The 18,893-nt window shown below is 44.6% G+C and overlaps 2 protein-coding genes and 1 long non-coding RNA gene across 6 annotated transcripts; 2 read left to right on the top strand and 1 right to left on the bottom strand.

Moving 5' to 3' along the window:
* On the bottom strand, positions 1 to 3,146 carry LOC113021843 (E3 ubiquitin-protein ligase RNF182). Of its 4 annotated transcripts, none has more exons than XM_026166626.2 (8): positions 3,005 to 3,146; positions 2,307 to 2,380; positions 2,086 to 2,209; positions 1,785 to 1,938; positions 1,609 to 1,676; positions 1,403 to 1,529; positions 841 to 1,079; positions 1 to 751 (listed from the first exon to the last, which is right to left on the bottom strand). In XM_026166626.2, the coding sequence occupies exons 3-8, from the start codon at positions 2,131 to 2,133 to the stop codon at positions 569 to 571; spliced, it is 819 nt and encodes a 272-aa protein (XP_026022411.1). In that variant the 5' UTR covers positions 2,134 to 2,209; positions 2,307 to 2,380; positions 3,005 to 3,146; the 3' UTR covers positions 1 to 568. The 4 variants fall into 4 exon arrangements, with proteins under 4 accessions (XP_026022411.1, XP_026022408.1, XP_080157218.1 ...); XM_026166623.2 differs by having other exon boundaries at positions 2,086 to 2,205; XM_080301092.1 differs by lacking the exon at positions 3,005 to 3,146 and adding an exon at positions 2,464 to 2,565 and having other exon boundaries at positions 2,086 to 2,205.
* Positions 1,819 to 3,440, top strand: LOC145428634 (uncharacterized). The gene is made up of 4 exons (XR_013908935.1): positions 1,819 to 1,959; positions 2,063 to 2,170; positions 2,295 to 3,200; positions 3,298 to 3,440. It is a non-coding gene; the product is annotated as an uncharacterized LOC145428634 (long non-coding RNA).
* A 3,119-nt stretch (positions 3,441 to 6,559) lies between these two features.
* On the top strand, positions 6,560 to 13,245 carry snrpb (small nuclear ribonucleoprotein polypeptides B and B1). Its single transcript, XM_026166630.2, has 7 exons — positions 6,560 to 6,843; positions 10,326 to 10,477; positions 11,737 to 11,848; positions 11,933 to 12,085; positions 12,167 to 12,296; positions 12,896 to 13,027; positions 13,111 to 13,245. The coding sequence occupies exons 1-7, from the start codon at positions 6,841 to 6,843 to the stop codon at positions 13,149 to 13,151; spliced, it is 723 nt and encodes a 240-aa protein (XP_026022415.1). The 5' UTR covers positions 6,560 to 6,840; the 3' UTR covers positions 13,152 to 13,245.
* Positions 13,246 to 18,893: the final 5,648 nt, after the last annotated feature.

Below are 18,893 nucleotides of genomic sequence, written 5' to 3'. Positions count from 1 at the left end.
TTCATGTCACTTATGTTTATTTATTTCATCACAAAACTAAACAGTTGATTCTCCAAAGGCTCCGCCCACTACACGGACAGGAAGTGACACTCATCATCATCACAGGGTTCATGAATCATTTTACAGACAGGACATCGGGACTGTTAGCATAGCTTAGAATAAGCACAGCTTCAAAGCTAAATACACATGCTAAGCTAGGCTAGCACTTTCCCTCTGTGATTAGTGTAAGTGTTAAGCTAGGCTAACAGCCTGTCAGGTCATGTGACTGTGGGATAAACAGGTGATACAGGTACAGGTGTGTTCTGTAATCAGCAGGTAAAACAGTTTTATGATCATGCCCAGGACAGTAACATGTCTCTGATTAGTCAGCAGATGTCTTCTGACTGGAGAGGACTGTCTCCACTTCCTATATGTGATGATGTCATCACGTAGTTCAACACTGATTGGCCGTATTTCCACCAAGGGGATGTGTGAGGGGGACTTGCTGGTATTCACAAAGGGCAGGGTCAGAGTGATGTCAGAGTGTGATGGCTCAGTCTACAGGCTTTTCTATGGCTACATTTTGTTGTCACGGTAGCGAGTGCGTGCGGGCAGCAAGCGCCTCCATTAGCTCGTGGCAGAGACACTGACAGAAGCCGTAAAGGACGAGCAGCAGCAGCGTGGACGGGACGAGACTGACGAGGACCACGCCCAGCCATAGCTGACCAATCATCAGCAGGTAGATCCCCAATGGCAGCGAGCTAAAGTACACCTGCACACACAGGGGGAGTAGCCGCACACACCAGTTACACTGGTTCTGATTTAGATAGTTATGTTCAAACTGGTTAAACTGGTACTTACCAGGCAGAGTGCCCCCAGCAGGCAGCGTGGGAAGCTGCGGGATGTCCAGGCACGGCATTTCTGACCTGGGAGGTTGCAGGGCAGCGAGTCCAGACTGGGAGCATGGTACAGACCCACTACATTGAGCATGCTCAGTGAATCTGAGGATGGCGACTCCTCTGGGAGCTCCATGATGGTGATGACGAGACAGTCCGAGGAGCGGTGGGATGCTTCCTCGCCGCTGCCTGCAGCTCCGCCCCCTGGGAACAGACGCAGAGCTTTACCAAGAGAAATTCCAGACACTGTTATTTTCCTTTTTAAGGAAGGCTGGAGAGCAAAGTACTGTTTTTACCCTCCAGGTGGGCGTGTCTCCCGAGCGCTGACATCATGTGAAAACTATGGATACACCAACCAGTAATCAATATCTAAGGTGTCCAATAAAGGATACCGCTGACCAATGACGGCGAAGAATACCGCTCAATCACCTCAAACAGGTCACTTTATCGCGGAGATTCCTGATTGGATAAATCTACCGGCTGGCTGTGATTGGCTGACTATCTCATTCTAACTCTCAGGTTTTTACCTGTCAGACTGCTGGGACTTAGCACTACCTCCCCACCGCTGCCACTTCCTGCTCCACCTCCTCGCCGAGCACGATCCTGACACGACAGGACCGCCAGGATGTGCCGGTCGTCCTCCATCAGCCACACCTGAGGAAGAGGGGGAGGAGACAGTGTGAGTTCAGGTTGTCAGACTCTGACCGTCGAAGAGGAGGAAATGAGGCCACACCTCTTCGTCGGGGACATACGTCTCGTGGCGGCAGAATGGGCAGCTGATTATGGACGGCGAAGACTCTCCTGGAATCACATGATACAACAGGTGATGTGACCAGGTAACGGTCATGCTGGCATCTGCGTGATCCAGCAGCTGACTGTGCTGTGTGTCTACCTGCCAGGTGAACTCACCCATGTCGACCATCTTCTTCAGACACTTGGCGCAGACTCGGTGCAGACAGCCCAGCAGTTTGGGCTTCCGGCTGCGCGTGTCGTAGCGATTATAGCAGATTTTACACTCGAGTTCCTCCAGCGTGTACACCAGAGACTGAGCCCAGGTCTGCACCTGAATGCAGCACAGCAACAGGTAAGTCTCCCCGAACACATCGCGGTCTCTGTTCGATCTCTCCAAACTTTATTCGAAATGTCTTCACTAAATAAATCTTTTCTCTCTCTCTGCGACACCGCAGGGATGCATGATGGGTAGACTCACCTTTCCCTCCATTTCCTGTCCTGGCTCCACCTCCTTCAACAGGCTCATCTCGCTGACTGTTGTCTTCACCTGACGTGAGGGGGAGGTGGGTGCTGGGTGGGGCTTAACTGAGGCTGTTACCTGACTGAGACAAACAATGAAAGAGATTACTAAACAAGTCGAGTACTGTAACTATGACCGAGCTACAGTTCTGCGTTCCTCATCTGCAGGTAGAAACACACCTGAGTCCAGGTCATCTGATCAGCGAGACAGTCTGAAAGGACGTCCATCCGTCCAGTCAGAAGCAGACGTCCTCCTGGAGAGAAACAACCGTTTACTTTTAAAATAAGAGCACGAGGACTGTCACTCTCATTGATCAGTTATTGATTAGTTATTTACCGATCAAAGTGAAAAAATAAAGTATGAACAGAATAAAAGCTGGACCGGAGCTTCTGTTGTTTCTATCTGTGCTGAACGCTGCTCAGGTGTGTTTGTTTGTACCAATAACAAAGCAGTATTCACAGCAGGTGAAGTGTTCTGCTCAAGCTCCGCCTCCTCACAGACAGGTAAGTTTTTTTTTTTTTTGTTTTTTTTTTATCCTTCCCTCACCTGGATGGCCAGATGATGTCACCACCTGATGATTCCTGTCCTGCCTGACTGATATTAACCATGTGACTCACCTATAGTTTAAGCTGAGGTTTATTGATTCTCTTTGATCTTCTGATGGATCGATGTTTAAGGATGAGCTCTGCAAACACACTTACTACAGGTACATGCTACCTGTTACCATGACTACAGGTAGGCACCAGCTGCAGCTTTAAAAATCAGTCATCAGGATCTGTAATAGTTTTCAAACATCTGCCCGAACAACTGTGCTCACTGATTTCTGATCAGATTATTGATTATCAGACGCCCCCCCCCCCACTCGCATGTTGCTCACCTGCTGTTGGCAGTTGCTGTAGTGGTAGGCTGCGTTGCTGTGAGTGAAATCGTAGCTCTGTCACTGGTTGCTCTTCATGAAGTTGCTGTCTGTCTCCCAAGCTGAAGCAACGTGTTGATGCTCACATGTCAACTGGATAAACTCCAGGTTGCCGGAGTTGCTGCTGCTGCAGATGTTGTAGGTTTTAGTTGCTGCAGTCCCTGCTGAAGACAGAAGGTTTAAGCAACATGTTGGCGTAGGATCAGTTGCTGTTTGCTGCAGAAACAAATCAGGACGTGTTTAATTCTGCACAGTTGCCGTCAGTTTGTTGCTGCTGTCTCCGGTTGCTCTCGTGTAGTTGCTCTGCAGTCAGACTGTAGGGCGATGTTGCCGCTGCCCTGCAGTAGGCGATGCTGTTGCTGCTGTCTGTTGCTGTGATGTCACTGCGGTAGTTGCCGTCATCAGCCTCATTGACAGTCCGTAGCCGTTTCGCGCCTCCGGCTCACGCGGCAGCGGGATGCTAACATGCTAACGTGCTAACCCGTCCCGGTGTGTCGGTTGCTGTTGTCGCTTCGTCGGTTACCGGAGCTGTTTTCTGTCGGTGACTCACCGTCTCGCCTCCGTATCGCGGCGGCGCGCGTCCGGCGGCGCGGTCACGGTTACCATGGAAACCGTTCAGCAGCGGAATGACGGGAAACTGGACGAGACGAACAGGATCGATCTACTGATCGATAATCTGATCGCAGGTTCATTTACCTGTCACACATTTCAGCCTTCACAGGCTCAGCGTGGATTGGACGGATGACACCCCGGTGATTTTAAATATTAAACACCAAAATAAACCAATCAGAGAGCAGAAACTTCAGGATTGCCCAATCAAAAGTAAATACAGACCAATCCAATACAACTTTATTTATAAAGCACCCAGCACAGGACCAAAATGCTGAACAGTAAATTAGTTAAGAACAATAGAATTAAACAAAACAGAAAAAAACACACATAATACATAAAATTAAAATTAATAAAAACTAATATAAATAAACTAAACAAAACATTTCACAAGGTGTCAAAGGCCAGGGTGACGAGATGGGTTTTCAGAAGTGACTTAAAGACAGAGAGAAGAAGCCTGTCTAATCTGTAAAGGCAGTAGAGCCGCTACAGTAAGTACCAGGCCAGTATGTTTAAGGCAGCTGATGTGGTGGAGAGCAGTGAGGCATGAGATCCATGCTATCCGGACAGGACTCATACTGTGTTTCTGTCCTGTAAGTTCATGTATGCACTGAACATAAAACATATCTAATAAACAAACTGACACTTTAACTGAAGAGGATAAATTGAACCTTGCTAAATTACAAGATAAATTAGATCGTTTATACTCAGACAAAGCAAAAGGAGCCTTTATCAGATCAAGCTCTAAATGGCTTGAAGAAGGTGAGCGTAATTCCCATTATTTCTTCAGTTTAGAAAAGAAACACTCAAGCATAAACAATATTAGCAAAATAATGATAAATGGGGTTAAGGGGCGATCGTGGCTCAAGAGTTGGAAGTTCGCCTTGTAATCGGAAGGTTGCCGGTTCGAGCCCCAGCTCGGACAGTCTCGGTCGTTGTGTCCTTGGGCAAGACACTTCACCTGTTACCTACTGGTGGTGGTCAGAGGGCCTGGTGGCGCCAGTGTCCGGCAGCCTCGCCTCTGTCAGTGCGCCCCAGGGTGGCTGTGCCTACAATGTAGCTGCCATCACCAGTGTGTGAATGTGTGGATGACTGGATATGTAAAGCGCTTTGGGGTCCTTAGGGACTAGAAAAGCGCTATATAAATACAGGCCATTTACCATTTATAACAGAGGATTACAGATTAATCTCTCAACACTCTAAAAACTTAGTTGGTTTAGGAATAACATTATTTTAGTCAACCAATTATTTGATTCAAATGGTACGCTTTTCTCCTATGAAGAATTTTGTTTAGTTTAGCTATAAATCGTCATGATTATACAAAAGTATTTGGCTTAATACCATCAGGGGTTTGTATGCTGTTTAAGAATCAACCTAATATCACTTCATTCCACAGGCCGTTGAGATCTCCCATACAAACTTTTGTTGGCAAGATTTGCTTTTCTAAGCAAACTAAAGACAACAATAAATCTATCAGATCTTTATTTCAGAGTAGCATAACCACGCTACCATATGTCATTTTTTTCTGGAACTGGCTGTCAGATGGTATTATGTGGAACAAAGTTTGGAGACTCCCTAATCAGTTTTTAATTACCAACAAAATTAAAGATATTTCTTATAAATTAATACACAGAATTTATCCTTCTAAAGATTGTCTTCAAAGCAAATTCAAATTAGACATTGATACAAGCTGTAGCTTTTGTAAAACTTCCAAGGAATATACGATACATCTTTTTTGGTTTTGTAACCGTGTGCAAGATTTTTGGCAGAATTTGTGTTTTTATATCAGAAAATATATTTAAAGGATTTGTACTGTTTTGGAAATATGTTTTATTTGGTCTACACAAAAACCAAAGACAATTCAACTTTGATAACAGATATATGATTAACTTGTTAATTTTAATGGCTAAATTTCATATTCACAAGTCCACGTGTTTAGGAAGACATCCCTCTTTTTATGTATCTCCTTTGAACTTGAACAGTATCTTAATTCAATTAAGAACTCCACTAACCCAAAAGCTATAAAAACTATTGGTGTTTGTGAAAAAATCAAGATCTTTCAATCACTTTATTCTTTGGCTTGATCAGTTACTTTCCCCCTAACATATTTATATTGTAGGTTCTGAAATTGTTCTTTTATTTGTTTGTCTATGGTATGCAATTCTTTTGTAAGTACAACACCATTAATATGGTACTGTTTAATTCTATTTTGTATTGCACTGAGGTTTAAATCATCAGTTATTTATTTATTTATTTATATAGCACTTTAAAAACACACCTGGTAGACCAAAGTGCTGTACAATACTAATACGCACATAGTAATAAAACCAGACATAGCAATAAAATAAAAATAAAAAAGGTTTAAATAAAGGTTTGAATGGAAAAAAAGAACATAAAACATGTCTATGGGCACTGATTTATTTACATCATTTAGCACATTTGTATTTTTACTCAGTTGTATATAGTATTTGTATTTGTATTCTATTTTTATCTTATTGTATATTTATTTTATTTTATTCTACTGTATATAGTATTTTATTTTATTCTATTCTGTACAGTTGTGTACTGTATTTATTCTTATTGTATTCTAATTTTTGCCTCATAACTTTTGCACTGTCCACTTCCTGCTGTGACAAAACAAATTTCCCACGTGTGGGACTAATAAAGGTTATCTTATCTTATCTTATCTTATTTAAAACTACAGCAGCCGAGCTGAGTGCCTTAGATCTCATAAATCAGGACGCACTGCTCTCCTTACATCAGTGCTGGCCCTGGGTTCACCTGGTATCAGACGGGTACCAAAATTTGCAGCAGTAAAATCATTTAGCTGATCTCAGACCAGCAGCCAGCTGTTTGGTGATTCAGTATCAAAGTGAAGCTGCTTCGCTGACTGCAGAAGATTTCTTTATTTTAATGACGTCAGAAAGCATGTACATGCAAACGATCCGTGAGCGGTGAACGTGAAACTTTATTTGAACTTGTTAACGTTAATTAACGTGATTAACAATTTCAGTCTTCGCGCAGGAACTTTTTGTTCCTCGCACAGGGGGAATCTTTTCGGCGTTGCCACAGTTTCCGGTCGGCTGTGCGTCATTTCCTGTAGTTCCTGTTAAAGGCGGCCTGGCGGGATCTCCGCGGGTCAGAATTTTTTTAATCCGGTGTGAATCAGAGCCATCGGAATCGCAAACATGGTGAGTACCGTTTCCGGCGATGGTTCGGGTCCCTGTCGCTGCGGACAGCGCGGTATCGTTTCAGTTACCGCTCATTTAACGGTTTACATCGGGGAGAGGGAACGTCGCACAGACGTCAGGGAGGCGGGGGGTGTTATTGATCAGACCCGGCTCTATCATCAATGCCGAGTTCGAGTCCACCTCGGGGCGTAACCGATACCTGGGGTTCCGGGGGCAGAGTCCGGATTTTACCGGGACACTCTTCTGGTCTCCGTGCCGGTAGGCCTCATCTTCCCGAGCTGCTGGAGTGGCGCACACGATGAGCGAACTCGGTGGCAAACAGAGAGGCTAACGGCTAACAGGGTCGAGCTAACTTTATTGAAATAACTATATTTAACTTGTGCTACAGACAGGTCATAGGTCAGAGTGGTGCACTTTTATTGGGAAAGGGGCTTGCAGCATTGGGTGGCTGTAGCTTAAATAAAATGGTAAATGGCCTGTATTTATATAGCGCTTTACTAGTCCCTAAGGACCCCAAAGCGCTTTACATATCCAGTCATCCACCCATTCACACACACATTCACACACTGGTGATGGCAGCTACATTGTAGGCACAGCCACCCTGGGGCGCACTGACAGGAACAAAGCAGGGCATGGGAAGGTTGCTGGTTCGATCCCTGCTGCTCCAGTCCAGCTCCATGAATAAAGACCATCTCTGAATCGAGGAGGAGGCCTAAGGTTACATCTTTCGCCATCTTACAATGCTGTGATTGCAGCCATTCCCCAAGTCTCTGTAAATGGTACTCATGGCCATTGATCAGTGGGTTTTGGTTAGTGGTTGTTGATCAATGGTTATGAGAATTTGCATAATTATGATTAAGGAACTGAGCACTCAGCCCATTGTTCTCTCAGTGGGCTGGTTTCAGTCATGCAAACGTACTGTTTATAAGATTGAAACCTGCAGTCAGCTGAGACTGAAGAAGTCACTTGGATGAGTGATGAAACGTTTCTCCCACAAAACGCTACGTCCAGATGAACAGAATCAACTTTTGGAGACTCCATGAATAAAGTATTATCAATCAGCCTGCAGGTTAGATGGAAGACACTATCTAGAGTTCTACTGTTTTATTGATATGTGCTGACCCTTTATTATGAAAGCACCTGTGTGCTCTAACACCTTATCGACCCGTGCTGACACAGGTTACAGGTGAATTATTCTCCAGTTATGCATTGTAACTTAAGCCATAACCTGATGTGCACCTCCTGAGAAATGTAACTACACATTGGGTTGGCATAAACTTGGCGTGGAAGGTTGCGGTGTAGGAATAAAAGGAGTGTACAGTAACATCAGTTAGAATGTAGCATTCCCACAGAAGTTGAGCTTCAGTTTACTGTAGTCTCTGTTAGTTCAGCAGGGTTTATTCTGAACCGGTGGGACAGTGACCACTTTCCTTCCTGTCCCGGTCACAGTTTGAGCTTTGTTTCTGTCATTGTCTAAGAAGCTTAGAAAGAAAAGCGCCTGGACTTCTTTAAGTTGCTTGAAGACGTTTCACCTCTCATCCGAGAAGCTTCTTCAGTTCTAGAGTCAAATGGTGGAGAGTCCCAGATTTAAACCCCGTGGGAGTTTCCCCCCCAAAGAGGGACTAATAATAAAAATAATGTACACTTTTTATTGATCCCCGTGGGGAAATTCTTCTCTGCATTTAACCCATTCACTCAGTGAAGCAGTGGGCAGCCACCAGTGCAGCGCCCGGGGAGCAGCGTGTGGGGATGGTACCTTGCTCAAGGGTACCTCAGGGTAGCCGTTCAGGGGATTCGAACCCCTGACCTTCCGATCATGGGGCAACCGCTTATAGGGAAGCGCTGTATAAGGTTCCCGTTATTGATGTTTGGGTGGTTGACCGGAACGGATTTTCTCCTGTCACTTTCTCGTCATCCCTGACGTGCTCTCCGTTGCAGTGTTGCCAACTCCTCAGTAAGGAAAATCGCTATTGGTTGTCCTAGAAGTCGCTAAATGACGTCATCGCCTAATTTGCATAATTGGTCATGCTAATCTAATTGTAACCTATGTTGTTGGAGAGAGAAATAACATCGTGGAAGAGACATAAAGTGAGTAAAAAACGTCCTAAATGCATTTAGAGTTTATTTAGAACTACAAATTAAATTTCTTTTAGCAATTATTGGTTTTTTTAATGTCACAATTCCAACCCTGCTCCTTTACCCGGGCTTGGACCGGCAAAAGTGACCCGAAATAGGCGCTCTGGTGGAATTACTTTGTGTGTGTGTGTGTTTGAGTAGTTTTAAACCTTGTGATCCACAAAACAGCATAAGAGTAAAAGAAGAACTGACTGCGTTACAGCACCCGCTGCTTGTTGAAAGTAAAAGCGATAAGCGTTTTCACGTCTTTTTTAGCAACTTTTTTTCTAAAAAAAAAAAAACTCACTAAAGGGTCTGAAAACTCTCTAAATATAGCGACAAAGTCGCTAAGTTGGCAACACTGCTCCGTTGTTTTTTCCCTGCTAATTTTAGCATCACACGGCACAGCTTCTGTATCACGTGGTATAAGGCTCCGCCCTTGTCATTTGTTGAGCAGGAAGAGTGAGCGCTTGTTTTCATGCAGAGTACGTCCCGGATCAAAATGCGGTACAGTCGTCGTCTTTTTTCTTTTTTTCTTTTTTTTTTTTTAAATGGTTGTCATTTGGAAATGAGATCGCACATAAGTATGAATCGAGATTGCAATTTTCTAACGATTAATCGTGCAGCCCTACTGTTTGGTCTCTCCAATGTAGAGGTCTGGGCATTCCTCGCTGCACTGTACAGCATACACCACATTGTTAAGTTTGTGTTTTGGAGTTTTGTCTTTGGGACAAACCACTTTGTGTCTGAGTGTGTTTCTGGGTCTGAAATACACCGGGATGTCGTGCTTGGAGAAAACTCCTGAGTTTCTCTGATACACTGCCTCTTTCGCTTTTCTTTCCAAGCTCCTTAGACTACGATGACCTGAATGGCTGAGAACCTTCACAGACATATTTCTGTCATCAAAGGAAGTTGTTCTGTTAGGTCTGTCTTGTGGAGGTCCCCTCAGCTGCAGTTGCCTTGTAATGCCTTGTGCCTTGCTCTCATTGGCTGGTTTGGTTGCTCACCTCAAAGCTGTGAAGTTCAACTTGGGACCGCCCACTTTGTTTTTGTTTTTGTTTCTGGCTGAATGCCATTGGGCGTCTCATCACTGAAGCACGTTGCCCTTGAGGTGAAGACACGTAACCTCTGATATGCTGATGGGGAGCCCCTGGTTTCTGACCCCTTACCTGTCTTAGCTCTGAGAACTGGAGACTTTCCTGAGGAGTCTAAAAGAAGATGTTGATGATGGAACTGGCGTGTCTCTTTGATTGGTCAGATGCTGATAATATTGATGTTTTTGATGAGGGTATTGATAATGTAATGTGGTGGCTCCAATGGTCAGTCATGATGATGATGTAACACAGCCCCTCTTTCTGATTGGTCAGACGGTGGGGAAGAGCTCAAAGATGCTGCAGCACATCGACTTCAGGATGAGGTGCATCCTGCAGGATGGGCGGATCTTCATCGGCACCTTCAAGGCCTTTGACAAACACATGAACCTCATCCTGTGTGACTGCGACGAGTTCAGGAAGATCAAGTAAGTGATCTGGCTCCACCTATACACTGGATTAAGGGGTGGAGCTACAGGTGTTAAAAGTCACACAGAGAAAACCAATCGAACCAGAGGCTGCATGTCACTAGCCAGGGTTAACTCTGGGTTTTATAAGGTGTCTTCCACAGACAGCGATCCCTGTGAGTGTAATCTGATACAGTCACATAAGTGTCTGAGCGGGAAAATAAACATTTCAATTACAGAGAATGATTTGTCTGAGCGTGCTCAGTGCTGTTCTTTGTTTCTAAGGTGATGGTTGCACATCAGACCGGGGTAGCTTTAAACTGTATCCATGGAAACATTAAAGCTTCCTGTCCACATCTTGATAGAGACAGAGTGCACACACCTGAACACCTTTTCAACCAATCACATTCATTCACCCTGATCTGATTTCATCTTTGCAACTGAACGACACAAGGGGTGTCCAAATTCATGGGCTGCATCCTCCTGAGGACGTCACAGCGACGCGACGTTTTTTGAAGGATGGGTCGGGTGTGTCCTTTGTGGCCCACCATATCCCAGAATTCATAGCGTGGCCCAGCCAATTGCAGTTTCCAACAATGGCGACCGCTACTAAGTTTTAATTTTACTCTTATTACTCTTTCTGGGTCACAAAATAAACTTTGAAGATATTTTCAGGCGAGAAAGTAGCTGTGTAAAATCAAATATCTGCTCGGTTTATCAAGACATCACATATTTGCAAAACTGCTCCAACGTTTTCGGAGACGTCTGCTACCCACCAGCTCGATGTGCCAGGCAAACTCCCGGCACATGGTTTTCAGATCACAGCCGTCTTTCGCTACTCAGGTCAAACATGATATATAAGTCACTTGGATAACTTGTTTTATTTGTTCCTGAGTAAATCAGTTTGGCTGAGATCAAAGTTATTAGATTTTAAATAAAACTTTAATAATCCCCCCGGTGGGTTCCTCCGGGGTTTTCACACAGCTGAATAAACATCAAACAGAAAACTGATTAAACAGACGTGTGAGACGGTTGAGAGTTTACTCCAGTGTCCTGTTATATTTCAGAAAGCAAGGAGCAGACGGCGAGGTTATTAAACGCCTGTGAGTCAGCAGTGACGCTAATGTGAAGGCTAGACCGCTCCATTTCACAGCCTCGCACTTCCGGCGTACCCGACCTTCTGAGGACCCGGCCCACGTAGACCGCGAAGGCCGGGTCCTCAGGAGGATGCAGCCCATGAATTTGTAACCACACGTGACTAATTTCTGGGTGTTTTTCAGGCCAAAGAACTCGAAGCAGCCGGAGCGTGAGGAGAAACGTGTTCTGGGTCTGGTGCTGCTGAGGGGGGAGAACCTGGTCTCCATGACAGTGGAGGGCCCGCCCCCTAAGGACGTGAGTGGCCCCTGCGGGAGGAGCTTCGTGAAACTGTGTTTGTTTGTGTTGAATTAATTCTGACCTCTGACCCCTCTCCTACAGACGGGGATCGCTCGTGTCCCATTGGCAGGCGTGGCAGGAGGGCCAGGCGTGGGGCGGGCAGCAGGTCGCGGCGTTCCCGCTGGTGCTCCGATGCCTCAGGCACCAGCTGGCCTTGCGGGGCCGGTCAGAGGTGTGGGCGGACCATCGCAGCAGGTAAATATGGTGATGCCAGCTGGTCTCAGTGTGTGTGTGTCTGAGCACGCTCAGTGATGACAGTTTCCTGTGTTTGGGCAGGTGATGACGCCGCAGGGTCGAGGGACGGTTGCCGCCGCCGCAGCAGGCGCCAGCATCGCTGGGGCGCCGACCCAGTACCCACCTGGGCGAGGAGCCCCGCCCCCCATGGGCAGAGGAGCCCCACCTCCAGGTCAGTGATGTCACTGTAAGACAACTTGGCAACAAGACCAAGTTTGATGTGATGTTTCTTTAAAAACAAATAAAATCCCAAGAAGCTACAGGTGAGGCACCAGGTGCGTTCAGATTCCTCAGTCATGTGACCTGCATTCTCCTCATGGTGCTGCAGTGGTTCCTTTGTCACCTGTAGAGAAGGAGACCCTGGACCTGTAGTTTGTAGCGCTGACCATCAGAATATGACCTGCATAAACAAAATCACAGCAGAAGGAGAAATCAGTGGGAGGAGTCAGATGTGGGTTCGTTAGTCCGTACTCTAGGTTTCGTAGTTTAAACATGGCGGGCATGCAGCGTCAAGCTGAGGAGTCTGTTGGTGCGGTCGTTGCTCCTCTCCTTTTCTTCACCTGGAGACTGAGTGATCACCTGCCCAGGTGTGAGGCTTCTGCTCTGTGGCCCTCTGTGAGCACAAGGGGAGGAGCCTCTTAAACAAAGCGCTGCTCAGTGATCATGTGATCAGTGATCATCCTCTTCATTATCAAGAATCAGTTTACTCTCTTACAGGGTCAGCTGTTCCCTGATGATTGGTCCATTTTAATCTCTCCCCCCTCTTTGCAGGTATGATGGGACCGCCCCCTGGCATGCGACCACCGATGGGTCCTCCAATGGGCATGCCACCTGGTCCGGGTCGCGGCGCTCCAATGGGTATGCCCCCCCCAGGCATGAGGCCTCCTCCGCCGGGCATGAGAGGTAAGATTTCACTCTGGAAACACCCAATCGGATCACATCGTGGTATTTATCAGACCAATGTGACTTGTGCTCTGCTCTTTCAGGACCACCTCCTCCTGGGATGAGACCTCCCCCACGGCCCTGAAGAGGCTCCACCCCTTCACACACACCTGTTGTATAGATTTTTTTTTTTTTCAACTTCTGGTTTGTGTTTTTTTAAATAAAGTTTTTCAGTGTGATTCCACTTAGTTTGTGTAGTTTGTATGGTTATCACTTCAAGAAGCCAATCAGAGCCTAGGGGGTGTCAGCAGAAGGCGGAGCCTGTGGCGTCTGAGTGCATTGCAATCATCCCTTTTGCTCAGGAAGGGTTCTCACTGAGAGACGTGCTCCAAAGTATCTGCATGGCAGCGATAATCAGCTGTTCCAAACACTAAGGAAAGGAGCTTCAGTGCTTCCTTTAGATCAGCGGTGGGCAACTCCAGGCCCCGAGGGCCGGTGTCCCTGCAGGTTTTAGATGTGTCCTTGAACCAACACAGCTGATTTAAATGGCTAAATTAGCTCCTCAACATGTCCTGAAGTTCTCCAGAGGCCTGGTAATGAACTAATCATGGGATTCAGGTGTGTTGACCCAGGGTGAGATCTAAAACCTGCAGGACACCGGCCCTCGGGGCCTGGAATTGCCCACCCCTGCTTTAGATGAAAGTATTAATTCGGTCTCCAAAGTCAGTCCATGGCTGTGTCCCAATCCAGCGACCGCACACTTCGAGTACGCATTTTGAGACCTATTACGTCACAGCGACGACGGCTATTTGTACTCCAAATGCGCCGTCCATTTCCCCAAATTTGAAGTGTGGTCCAGTGTATACTTCCTGGTCCCATATATCCCACGATTCATAGCTGGGTGTGGATAATTTAGCCGAAAAATACGGCAGAAGCGGAGCGGCCGAAGAGTGAACTTTCAAAAGTAAGTACCAAACGGACTTTAACGTGTGTTTGAACGAGCTGACGGTTCACTCGTTAAGCTGAAAGAAAGATGCTTTAATCACAGCAGTCACACATGTGTCCACTGTACCATCTGGAACTCCTCTTGTTTAGCACTCGTAATGACACAAACACTAAATCCTGCTTCTCTGTGCTGTTGTGTAGCAGTGTGTACACCTGAGACTGTCACCTGTCTGTCTGTCCTGCACTCTCTCTCTGTTTCTTTCTCTCTGATTGTGGAATAAAAGTATGAACATGTGTTTATAAGTTACACTTGTGTCTGAATCCTGCAGCTTATCACACATTTGATTTCCATGTGTGACAACTGCAAGTGTCCAGAGTGAGGACAGACTGAGGGAGCCACTGCTGCACATCATCTGTGAGGCTTTGCACCCCTGATGATCCACCAGGACAAACTCAGCAGTGTGTGAGGAAGAGGAGGAGGAAGAGCCAGCAGCAGCTGACAGATGGAGAGAATAGACAGACTGTTCCCTGTTTGTGAAGGACTGCTAGGAAAGTTTAACATAACTGTCTGTGCTGAATCAGTCTTATTAGGTAATGTTCAAATAATGTGATCATCCCAGTGTTTCCAGTGTGGGAGAAAGTACTCAGAGTACTCAGGGCCTTCAAGTTACACACTATGAAAGGCAGCAACAAGTTTAATGTTCAGAAACCTAAAGTCTGTATCAGCAGCAGAATGGAGCTAAAATAAATGTTGGTTCCAGTTCTATGAAGCTTTGAGTATTTTGGATCAGTAGCTGCTGTGTGTGTTGCATCATATTGCTGTAATTGTTTATATGCTTTATATATTCTGAGCTAAGTTGATCTATAGTGTTACATCATATTCTATAAGGATGTTATGTGTTTGTAGACTTTCTGCCCAGTTTGACCCATTTAGCAGAAGTCAGCCTGTTTAAGGCTCTGATATCTATTCTGTGTGACTTACAGCAGTTATGACATGGTCTGATTTTCTCACCCAATAAAGGAATATTTCATATATCAGTCTACTCTTCATTCTATCAGACACAGTTATCACAGCTCCTACATTTGATTTTTACACATGTATGTAAACATTGAGACAAATTTAGTGATGCCAACATATTAAACGAACAATATTTGACTCATATATAACACATCTATATACACACTGTCACAGATACTCGTCTTTGAGTGAAGATTTAAGGTGATAGGAAATATAAATAACTGCAACTTGAATCTTTGACCCAGAGTTCAAGCTCTGCTGTAATAACTAATAATCTGACAATATTATAATATTGGCCATATTATATTTACATTACCACAGTGAGATGACTTTAGTCTCATGAACAACATCAGCTCATTGTTATTTACTAGCTAATCTTAAACGACTGTTCAGCACAGGAATGAAGCCCAACAACCATGTTTTTACTGTGGCCTCAGCCTCAGATACTCAGCTAATCAAAGTGAGGTCATAAAAATGAATGAACAACAAAACACTTTTCTCCTTCATTTCTTTTTTTGACACTTTTTATTTGTTTAGGAACATTTTTATGCAACAAGATAAAAGAAAAAAGAAAAAACAGAAACAGTATGAGGTCATGGGAAGATAACATACACCTGTACATACATCTGCACATCCACACATACATACGTCAACAAGTCTGCATTGCTAATTCTATGCATCAAAGGGTGCTGCCACAAGCTGTAAAGTCCAGCCATTTTCTCCATCGTCTCCTTCCCAAATCTCCCTGCAGTCGCAGAGTGAAAGTCATACATTCCATCAATTTGACGTCTTCCACTATAGAGGTAAAAAGTGTTACAGTGGGAGGGTCTCTACAGAGCCAGCGTTTTGTTATGGCCTTCTTCGCAGAAGCCAAGAGAACTTTCAGAAGGTAAACATCATCTGCAACTAAATCGTCTGTAAAATATCACAGATACAATGAGGTAAATGTACAAGACATGTGGAATCCCAACACCTCTGTAATTATCTTTATAACTTCCATCCAGAAGGGTCGTATGAGTGGGCAGGACCAGAATACATGACCGTAATCAGCCACGACTTCCCCACAATTCCTCCAGCAAAACGCAGGTGTAGCACTGAATTTAGACTTCTGTTTAGGCGTTATGAAATAGCGTATAATGTTCTTCCAGCAGAAGTCCCGCCACATGTTGGAGTTAGTCGTGGTAAACTGTGTCTCCCAGATCCGTGCCCACCCATCTTCTGTAATCACAATGTCCATTTCTTTTTCCCATTTCTGCTTTATGTAAATCGTTGAGTGCCCTTTGAGCTTAGTCAGACATTTATACAGTTTACTTATCAAGGCTCTGTTACTCCCAGAGTCATAAGAATCAATGAAAATATTAACAATCGAGAAGTCTCCACGGACACAGCTCTTCAGTCTTTTGCCAATATAATCACGGAGTTGCAAGTATCGAAAAAAGTCTTGTTTCTCGAGATCGTAAGTCTTGCATAGGGTATCAAAAGCCATAAATTTAGATTTTACAATAACCAAACACCCAGCAGTGATTCCATGCCACACCCATTGTTTAAATCTACTATCGTGGGAAGCAGGTAAAAAATCAGGGTCATACGCTGGCCACCTCAGAAGTTTTATCTCTTCCTGGAGTTGCGCCTGCTTGACCACTCCCCTCCATATTTTTAATGTAAAAGTGACCCAGTGGCTGGGCGTCAAGGTATCGTCCAAATCAGAAGCTGCGTGACCAAGTCTAGACTGGATTGGCGTGTCTGAGAGAGACATCTCAATCGTCTTCCACCTCGCACAAAAAGATGGATTACACCAACACACCAAGGACCTCAGCTGAGCAGATAAGTAGTAATTCCTTAATGAAGGTAGAGCCAAGCCCCCTTTGTCTTTCGGCACCTGCAAAGTAGAGAACTTCACCCGTGGTCTTTTGTTAAGCCAAATGAATCTCGAAATCTGCTTATTCCATTCCCTGAATTGCTTCTCTGGAATTTGAATAGGTAAAGCAAGAAAAAGAGTAGTTTGGGGAGAATATTCATTTTAATTATCTGTATCCTGTTGCCAAGGTCGAGAGGGAGCAAGGCCCAAATGTTGAGATCGCTATATATTTCTCTATTAATATGACTGTAATTAATATCGTACAGTTGTGTCAGATCTCTAGGCAGAAACACTCCCAAATATTTGATAGCAGTTGCCTCCCAATTAAACTTGAATTTTGCCAGTAGTGTCTGGTCCGGAGAAAAATTAAATGACAGAACTTGAGTTTTTTTGACATTAAGGACATACCCTGAATACAGGCCATATGTTTCCAACATCCCCATTAACACTGGTATACCTGAGCTGGGATCCGTGATTGTCACCAAGACATCGTCTGCATATAAACACACCTTGTACTCGTCCCCTCCTATTACAATCCCTTTCAACGATGCTTCCTGACGTACAGCCTGGGCTAGAGGTTCGATAAACAAGTTGAAGAGGTAGGGGCTTGCTGGACACCCCTGTCTACATCCTCGTTCTAAAAAAATAGTATCGGAGAGGCTACCGTTAATTTTTATTCTGGCAGTAGGGAGAGAATAAAGAGCTTGGAAACATCTTATAAACTCGCTACAGAAACCAAATCTTTTCATCACTAGGAAGAGGAAGTCCCAATTCACTGAATCATATGCTTTTTCAGCATCTAAACTAAGAATAACTGAGCTTCTTTTCTTATTATTAATGTGTTCGATGATGTGTAAAGCTCGTCTAATATTATCGTGGGTTTGTCTATTTTTCAAGAAACCCGTTTGGTCTTCATCAATCAAAGAAGGCATTACAGCATCCATTCTTCGCACCAAAATAGTTGTGTATAGTTTATAGTCTGAGTTCAGGACACTTATCGGCCTATAAGATTTGCAGTTTAGTCTATCCTGTCCCCCCTTTGGCAAAACAGATATGAAGGCCTCCTTCCAAGAGGGAGGTACCAGACCTCCTTTCAAAATATAGTTAAAACTAGTTTCCAACAGGGGAAGAAGGCTTTCCCTCATGGTTTTGTACCATTCGGCAGGGAGCCCGTCGGTACCTGGTGATTTATTGGATTTAAGGCTGGAGATAGCTTTAATTATTTCTTCCCGAGATATTAAGGACGTTAACTTATTATTTGCCTCTCGACCAATCGTAGGCAGGTCTAAGGAATTCAAAAAGTCAGTCATCTTATTTACATCACCCTGAGTAGATTGACTATATAAGGATTTGTAATACATTTCAAACGCTTTTTGAATTTTATCCAGGTCAGTTACAACATTGTTACCAACCGGGTCTCTAATCTTATAAATATTATTTTCAGCTTGCTGTTTTCCAATCCGCCACGCCAACTGCTTCGCCGCCTTAGGCCCCGCCTCATAATACCTCTGTTTCATAAATCTTATGTTTTTCTCTACTTCTTCGCTCAATATCTTATCTATCTCCTGCTTAATCGGTCTGATCTGGTGGGTTACTGTAGTATTTTTATCCTTTAGACCTGACTGTTCCAAGGCCATTAATCTATTCTGCAGTTGTAACAATTCTTGTGACTTTTTCTTTTTAATCACGGTCGACCACGCAATTATTTTTCCTCTGAGGACAGCTTTGGCTGCATCCCATACAATACTGTGATTTGTCTCTCCATTATTGTCCTGCAGGTACAAGTTAAGATCGGCTGTCATTTGTTTCACAAAAGCGGGGTCATTTAACATACCGGTATTTAGTCTCCACAAAGTTGTCTTCCGTGTCCCGTCCAAATGTAACGTTATATAAAGTCCACTGTGGTCAGAGACATCTCTTGGACCTATTCTGCAATCTTTTATCCTGTGTAAATCCCTATTAAACATAAAACAGTAATCTATCCTCGAATACACTGAGTGTCGAGCAGAGTAAAAAGTGAATCCTGACGCTGACCCATGGATAGATCGCCACACATCAATAAGTCC

Source organism: Astatotilapia calliptera, chromosome 5 (genome assembly GCF_964374335.1).
Source record: "Astatotilapia calliptera chromosome 5, fAstCal68.1, whole genome shotgun sequence".
Classification (NCBI taxonomy): Eukaryota; Metazoa; Chordata; class Actinopteri; order Cichliformes; family Cichlidae; genus Astatotilapia; species Astatotilapia calliptera.
Note: the sequence above shows the minus strand (reverse complement) of the source record. Positions and strands in the feature narration are given on the sequence as shown.

Bases quoted from the DNA above. Each gene is read 5' to 3' on its own strand.
- snrpb (XM_026166630.2), top strand. The intron at 10,478-11,736 runs GTAAGTGATCTG...GGTGTTTTTCAG, and splicing joins GACGAGTTCAGGAAGATCAA to GCCAAAGAACTCGAAGCAGC. The intron at 11,849-11,932 runs GTGAGTGGCCCC...CCTCTCCTACAG, and splicing joins AGGGCCCGCCCCCTAAGGAC to ACGGGGATCGCTCGTGTCCC.
- LOC113021843 (XM_026166623.2), bottom strand. From the start codon at position 2,354: ATGGACGTCCTTTCAGACTGTCTCGCTGATCAGATGACCTGGACTCAG. The intron at 1,530-1,608 runs GTGTGGCCTCAT...CCTCTTCCTCAG, and splicing joins CGTATGTCCCCGACGAAGAG to GTGTGGCTGATGGAGGACGA. The intron at 1,080-1,402 runs GTAAAAACCTGA...GTCTGTTCCCAG, and splicing joins AAGTCCCAGCAGTCTGACAG to GGGGCGGAGCTGCAGGCAGC.